This window comes from Protomyctophum parallelum, assembly GCF_964188405.1.
Source record: "Protomyctophum parallelum genome assembly, chromosome: 10".
In the NCBI taxonomy this organism is placed as follows: domain Eukaryota; kingdom Metazoa; phylum Chordata; class Actinopteri; order Myctophiformes; family Myctophidae; genus Protomyctophum; species Protomyctophum parallelum.
Genome location: NC_139704.1, coordinates 51,298,489 through 51,305,988, shown reverse-complemented (window position 1 = coordinate 51,305,988; position 7,500 = coordinate 51,298,489). Strand labels below are relative to the sequence as shown.

Genomic DNA, 7,500 nt, shown 5'->3' with positions numbered 1-7,500 from the left:
ACTCACTCCCAATCTAAACTATGCAATGAACTTCCCATTGCAGTCAGAACTACAGACTCACTCCCAATCTAAACTGTGGAATGAACTTCCCATTGCAGTCAGAACTGCAGCATCACTCCCAATCTTACGCCGTAGTCTGAAAACCCACCTTTTCAGACTCCATCATGGCCCGTAGCACTTACCCTAGCCCCTTAGATAGCATTTTATGTAGACTTAGATAGCATCTGATACAGACTTATAGCATGTTATGTAGACAGCACTATAATTGCATTGTATGTAGTCATAGCACGTCATAGTACATATGTATAGCATAGTAGTTGCGAACGCAGTGAGCCACTTACTATGACAGCAAGGGCTGAATGTCTGTGTGTCTGTGTGTGTGTGTGTCTGTGTGTCTGTCCCGCTGTTACACCACCCGCCCGCCACCAGAGGGCGCAGCTGTAGCACACACACACACACACACAGGGCGCAGCTGTAGCACACACACACACACACACACACACACACACACACACACAACCACACACACACGAGCTGCGTTCGCTTCCCGCGTTTGCGCGTCTTACTTGTATATATGTATAGTATATATGTATAGTTTCATTATATAGATATTCCACTGTTACGTTCTTAGCTTACTTTTATGTGATGTATTCCCATGCTTTTTTGTTCTTGCTTAAATGTAAGTCGCTCTGGATTAAGAGCGTCTGCTAAATGCCTAAATCGTAAACTGTAAATTGACAGTTGTCATAATACTGTATAGCTCTGTTCGGGACTATTGCACAACGTTAGCCAACGGTGAATGATGAAAACGTTGCACTATGTTAACGGCACACTATTGGACATGCGTCACATCAGAGGATGCTACTTGATTTAAAGATGTTTACTCACCTGGAAATCACTGTAAACATTAGAATGTTGGAAATGGAACATTATCAGCCAATTAACGTGAGTTAAATAAATCCTTTATTTCGGCGACTATAGAGCACCGAAGTCTGACGTCACTTCCAGTAGAGGGCGCCAGTCCCCAGGTTCATGTATTTGTTTAGTTTCAGTAGAGGGCGTCAGTCCCCAGGTTCATGTATTTGTTTAGTTTCAGTAGAGGGCGTCAGTCCCCAGGTTCATGTATTTGTTTAGTTTCAGTAGAGGGCGCCAGTCCCCAGGTTCATGTATTTGTTTAGTTTCAGTAGAGGGCGCCAGTCCCCAGGTTCATGTATTTGTTTAGTTTCAGTAGAGGGCATCAGTCCCCAGGTTCATGTATTTGTTTAGTTTCAGTAGAGGGCGTCAGTCCCCAGGTTCATGTATTTGTTTAGTTTCAGTAGAGGGCGTCAGTCCCCAGGTTCATGTATTTGTTTAGTTTCAGTAGAGGGCGTCAGTCCCCAGGTTCATGTATTTGTTTAGTTTCAGTAGAGGGCGTCAGTCCCCAGGTTCATGTATTTGTTTAGTTTCAGTAGAGGGCGTCAGTCCCCAGGTTCATGTATTTGTTTAGTTGCATTGAAATCCCCATTGAGGCGATTTTAGATCGCCTCATATAAGAACTGTGTTTGAAAAATAAACATGTCACCCCGGCCGCTTCACTCATATGGATATGAAGAATTAACTGACTGAGAAAAAACGCTAATGTTACTGCTGCTGAATTAGTTACATTTTCGAAAGAAGCAGACTGTATCATATTATGAGTGACTGACTGTTGCAAATGATACAGAGACACCTCCCTGACAATAACGCCGAGACAGCTTGTTTATTTTTGGACCACAACGCTTATAGTAGACGATATTAAGATCACCCCATGTTATTCTCCATAGAGAAATTACTTCCGCGAACCAGGGGAATCGTCGGGATGAGCGAGTTACGTCAGGACTTCGGTGCTCTATTAGTACGTTCTCTGACAGTCAGACTCGTCTCAATAAGATTTGAGCCATAGGCTATAGTGGCATTTTTCTTTTTCCATTTTTTTCACACTTTTTCAGGGTTTTCGGGCCCAACATTATAGTGATTGTTAGGGTCGGGTCGAGCCCCGAGCCTCGGGCCGACCCAGTTAGGGTGGGGTCGGGCCTTAATTTTCAGGCCTGATGAGAACTCTAGGTCCTTGACATGAAATAGTTTGAGAACCACTGATATAGAAACATGTTTTTTTTTTCAGACAACTGTCAGGATTTAGAAGACATTTGTGACCACATTTGACTGAGGGACAGCCATTGACTTTTATTGAATTTTCGTTTTTTCATGTCATGTGAAAGCAGGGAATCATAGCTTCAAATTGACATATTGGTTGTTCAGTTTGACCCACCAGTTTTGGAGATATGGCTTATAGAGTAATGTCTGGCAGAGAAACAGCAACATTACACCTAGCTACATGTTTAAGCATTTATTTCATATTTGCATGTCTTCTGTGGTCTCTAACATTACACCTAGCTACATGTTTAAGCATTTATTTCATATTTGCATGTCTTCTGTGGTCTCTAACATTACACCTAGCTACATGTTTAAGCATTTATTTCATATGTACATGTCGATTTCAGCTCTGACACTTATTTCAGACATGCTGTTGACAAGAATCTGCCTGTGAATATTAACTCATTTTGAAAAAATGAATTAAAAAAAGTTTTGGAATCTGCGCGATGGCAGGCTCTCAGTCAAATCTGGTCACATTTGTAGATGCAAATGTTAAACATAGTGAGGGTTTTATAGTTTTAGATATAGGGTATAGGGTTATAGGGTTTATAGTTTTATAGATATAGGGTATAGGGTTATAGGGTTTATAGTTTTATAGATATAGGGTATAGGGTTATAGGGTTTATAGTTTTATAGATATAGGGTATAGGGTTATAGGGTTTATAGTTTTATAGATATAGGGTATAGGGTTATAGGGTTTATAGTTTTATAGATATAGGGTATAGGGTTATAGGGTTTCATAGATATAGGGTATAGGGTTATAGGGTTTATAGTTTTATAGATATAGGGTATAGGGTTATAGGGTTTATAGTTTTATAGATATAGGGTATAGGGTTATAGGGTTTATAGTTTTATAGATATAGGGTATAGGGTTATAGGGTTTATAGTTTTATAGATATAGGGTATAGGGTTATAGGGTTTATAGTTTTATAGATATAGGGTTATAGGGTTTATAGTTTTATAGATATAGGGTATAGGGTTATAGGGTTTATAGTTTTATAGATATAGGGTATAGGGTTATAGGGTTTATAGTTTTATAGATATAGGGTTATAGGGTTTATAGTTTTATAGATATAGGGTATAGGGTTATAGGGTTTATAGTTTTATAGATATAGGGTATAGGGTTATAGGGTTTATAGTTTTATAGATATAGGGTTATAGGGTTTATAGTTTTATAGATATAGGGTATAGGGTTATAGGGTTTATAGTTTTATAGATATAGGGTATAGGGTTATAGGGTTTAGTTTTATAGATATAGGGTATAGGGTTATAGGGTTTATAGTTTTATAGATATAGGGTATAGGGTTATAGGGTTTATAGTTTTATAGATATAGGGTATAGGGTATAGGGTTATAGGGTTTTATATATATAGGGTATAGGGTTATAGGGTTTCATAGTTTTATAGATATAGGGTATAGGGTTATAGGGTTTATAGTTTTATAGATATAGGGTATAGGGTTATAGGGTTTATAGTTTTATAGATATAGGGTATAGGGTTATAGGGTTTTATAGTTTTATAGATATAGGGTATAGGGTTATAGGGTTTATAGTTTTATAGATATAGGGTATAGGGTTATAGGGTTTATAGTTTTATAGATATAGGGTATAGGGTTATAGGGTTTTATAGTTTTATAGATATAGGGTATAGGGTTATAGGGTTTATAGTTTTATAGATATAGGGTATAGGGTTATAGGGTTTTATAGATATAGGGTATAGGGTTATAGGGTTTATAGTTTTATAGATATAGGGTATCGGATTATAGGGTTTTATAGATATAGGGTATAGGGTATAGGATTATAGGGTTTTATAGATATAGGGTATAGGGTATAGGATTATAGGGTTTTATAGATATAGGGTATAGGGTTATAGGGTTTATAGTTTTATAGATATAGGGTATAGGGTTTATAGTTTTATAGATATAGGGTATCGGATTATAGGGTTTTATAGATATAGGGTATAGGGTTATAGGGTTTATAGTTTTATAGATATAGGGTATAGGGTTATAGGGTTTATAGTTTTATAGATATAGGGTATAGGGTTATAGGGTTTTATAGATATAGGGTATAGGGTTATAGGGTTTTATAGATATAGGGTATAGGGTTTATAGTTTTATAGATATAGGGTATAGGGTTATAGGGTTTTATAGTTTTATGGATATAGGGTATAGGGTTATAGGGTTTTATAGATATAGGGTATAGGGTTATAGGGTTTTATAGTTTTATAGATATAGGGTATAGGGTTATAGGGTTTATAGTTTTATAGATATAGGGTATAGGGTTATAGGGTTTATAGTTTTATAGATATAGGGTATAGGGTTATAGGGTTTTATAGTTTTATAGATATAGGGTATAGGGTTATAGGGTTTATAGTTTTATAGATATAGGGTATAGGGTTATAGGGTTTTATAGTTTTATAGATATAGGGTATAGGGTTATAGGGTTTATAGTTTTATAGATATAGGGTATAGGGTTATAGGGTTTTATAGATATAGGGTATAGGGTTATAGGGTTTTATAGTTTTACCTTTCCACATCTTGGAGTCGCTCAGCATCAGAGTGTCAACCAGAGACTGCTCTCCTTCAGGTCCTCGCTGGAGACCCACCTGACACAGGACCCTCCTCAAGGCCTCTGGAACACAATATAATATAATATATGTTTCATTGCTTCTTGTTTATGTAAGGCTGTTTTCATTGCATTCCACTTTATCAAATTGTGTCTTAAAGGGAGATCATTCACAACCCGTGATTTAAATAATTAGTAACTGTGATAGAAATATCTGACCGTTACAACGTGTCCTAGAGGAGACAAGGACCTAGGACAGAGGAGAGGAGACAAGGACCTAGGACCCACCTAAGACCCACCTGAGTATCCTATGACGTGTCCTAGAGGAGACGAGGACCTAGGACCCACCTAGGACCCACCTGAGTATCCTATGACGTGTCCTAGAGGAGACGAGGACCTAGGACCCACCTAGGACCCACCTGAGTATCCTATGACGTGTCCTAGAGGAGACGAGGACCTAGGACCCACCTGAGTATCCTATGATGTGTCCTAGAGGAGAGGAGACAAGGACCTAGGACAGAGGAGAGGAGACAAGGACCTAGGACCCACCTGAGTATCCTATGATGTGTCCTAGCCAGGCCAGAGCTTTGAGAGCGAAGCACTGATGAGAGACCACAGAGGAGTGCATCACCTAGTGGACACATTAATATTACATTAAATAATACAATAATGAATGATAATAATGATAATAATTAATGTCAGACCACAGAGGATGTATTATTATTATTAATATTATTATTATTATCATCAAATTAAATATAATAATATGAATGATAATGCTCACCTGGACACGCAGAGGTTTGGACTGACGGCTGGTGTTTCTCTGGAGGAGTTATTTACACACACACACACACACACACACACACACACACACACACACACACACACACACAAACACACACACACACACACACACACACACACACACACACACACACACACACACACACACACACATGCACACAGTTAAAAGGTTATAGTTAACCTGTTCATTTTCCTCATAGACTTTTCAGAAAGTATTTATTTAAAGACGTTTTTACGCCGCGGACAAAGACAACTCTTTATTTAAAGACGTTTTTACACCGCAGACAAAGACAACTCTTTATTTAAAGACGTTTTTACGCCGCGGACAAAGACAACTCTTTATTTAAAGACGTTTTTACGCCACGGACAAAGACAACTCTTTATTTAAAGACGTTTTTACGCCGCGGACAAAGACAACTCTTTATTTAAAGACGTTTATACGCCGCGGACAAAGACAACTCTTTATTTAAAGACGTTTTTACGCCGCAGACAAAGACAACTCTTTATTTAAAGACGTTTTTACACCGCAGACAAAGACAACTCTTAAAGACGTTTTTACGCCGCGGACAAAGACAACTCTTTATTTAAAGACGTTTTTACGCCGCGGACAAAGACAACTCTTTATTTAAAGACGTTTTTACGCCGCGGACAAAGACAACTCTTTATTTAAAGACGTTTTTACGCCGCGGACAAAGACAACTCTTTATTTAAAGACGTTTTTACGCCACGGACAAAGACAACTCTTTATTTAAAGACGTTTTTACGCCGCGGACAAAGACAACTCTTTATTTAAAGACGTTTTTACGCCGCGGACAAAGACAACTCTTTATTTAAAGACGGTTTTACGCCGCGGACAAAGACAACTCTTTATTTAAAGACGTTTTTACGCCGCGGACAAAGACAACTCTTTATTTAAAGACGTTTTTACGCCGCGGACAAAGACAACTCTTTATTTAAAGACGTTTTTACGCCGCGGACAAAGACAACTCTTTATTTAAAGACGTTTTTACGCCGCGGACAAAGACAACTCTTTATTTAAAGACGTTTTTACGCCGCGGACAAAGACAACTCTTTATTTAAAGACGTTTACACCGCGGACAAAGACAACTCTTTATTTAAAGACGTTTTTACACCGCGGACAAAGACAACTCTTTATTTAAAGACGTTTTTACGCCGCGGACAAAGACAACTCTTTATTTAAAGACGTTTACACCGCGGACAAAGACAACTCTTTATTTAAAGACGTTTACACCGCGGACAAAGACAACTCTTTATTTAAAGACGTTTTTACGCCGCGGACAAAGACAACTGGAGTCGTGACAAACCATGACAACAAACACAATGTTTTGGGCAGATCTAATTATAAGAAAGGAAAAAAAGGCACTTTTTGTTTTGTTTTTCTTCTTGTAAATGATTCGATCGTCCCCAAAACATTGTGTTTATTGTCATGATAGACATGTAAATATGAAATAAATGCTTAAACATGTAACTAGGTGTAATGTTAGAGACCACAGAAGACATGTAAATATGAAATACATGCTTAAACATGTAGCTAGGTGTAATGTTAGAGACCACAGAATACATGTAAATATGAAATAAATGCTTAAACATGTATCTAGGTGTAATGTTAGAGACCACAGAAGACATGTAAATATGAAATACATGCTTAAACATGTAGCTACTGTAGGTGTAATGTTAGAGACCACAGAAGACATGTAAATATGAAATACATGCTTAAACATGTAACTAAGTGTAATGTTAGAGACCACAGAAGACATGTAAATATGAAATAAATGCTTAAACATGTAGCTATAGGTGTAATGTTAGAGACCACAGAAGACATGTAAATATGAAATAAATGCTTAAACATGTAGCTAGGTGTAATGGTAGAGACCACAGAAGTGAACCTTTCAAGCCTGTTTTCTCAACTCTCTGTTTCTCTGCCAGACATTACTCTATAAG

At 37.6% G+C, this 7,500-nt stretch overlaps 1 protein-coding gene across 1 annotated transcript in view; it reads right to left on the bottom strand.

Annotated features, from left to right (window-relative positions):
* ubr2 (ubiquitin protein ligase E3 component n-recognin 2) overlaps nt 1-7,500 on the bottom strand; it is a 150,507-nt gene that overhangs the window by 98,030 nt on the left and 44,977 nt on the right. The window contains exons 9-11 of the mRNA XM_083774845.1: nt 5,519-5,557; nt 5,284-5,365; nt 4,696-4,800 (exon numbers count right to left, since the gene is read on the bottom strand). Of these exons, the coding sequence (XP_083630971.1) occupies nt 4,696-4,800; nt 5,284-5,365; nt 5,519-5,557 (226 nt within the window). The remainder of the gene's footprint in view (nt 1-4,695; nt 4,801-5,283; nt 5,366-5,518; nt 5,558-7,500) is intronic.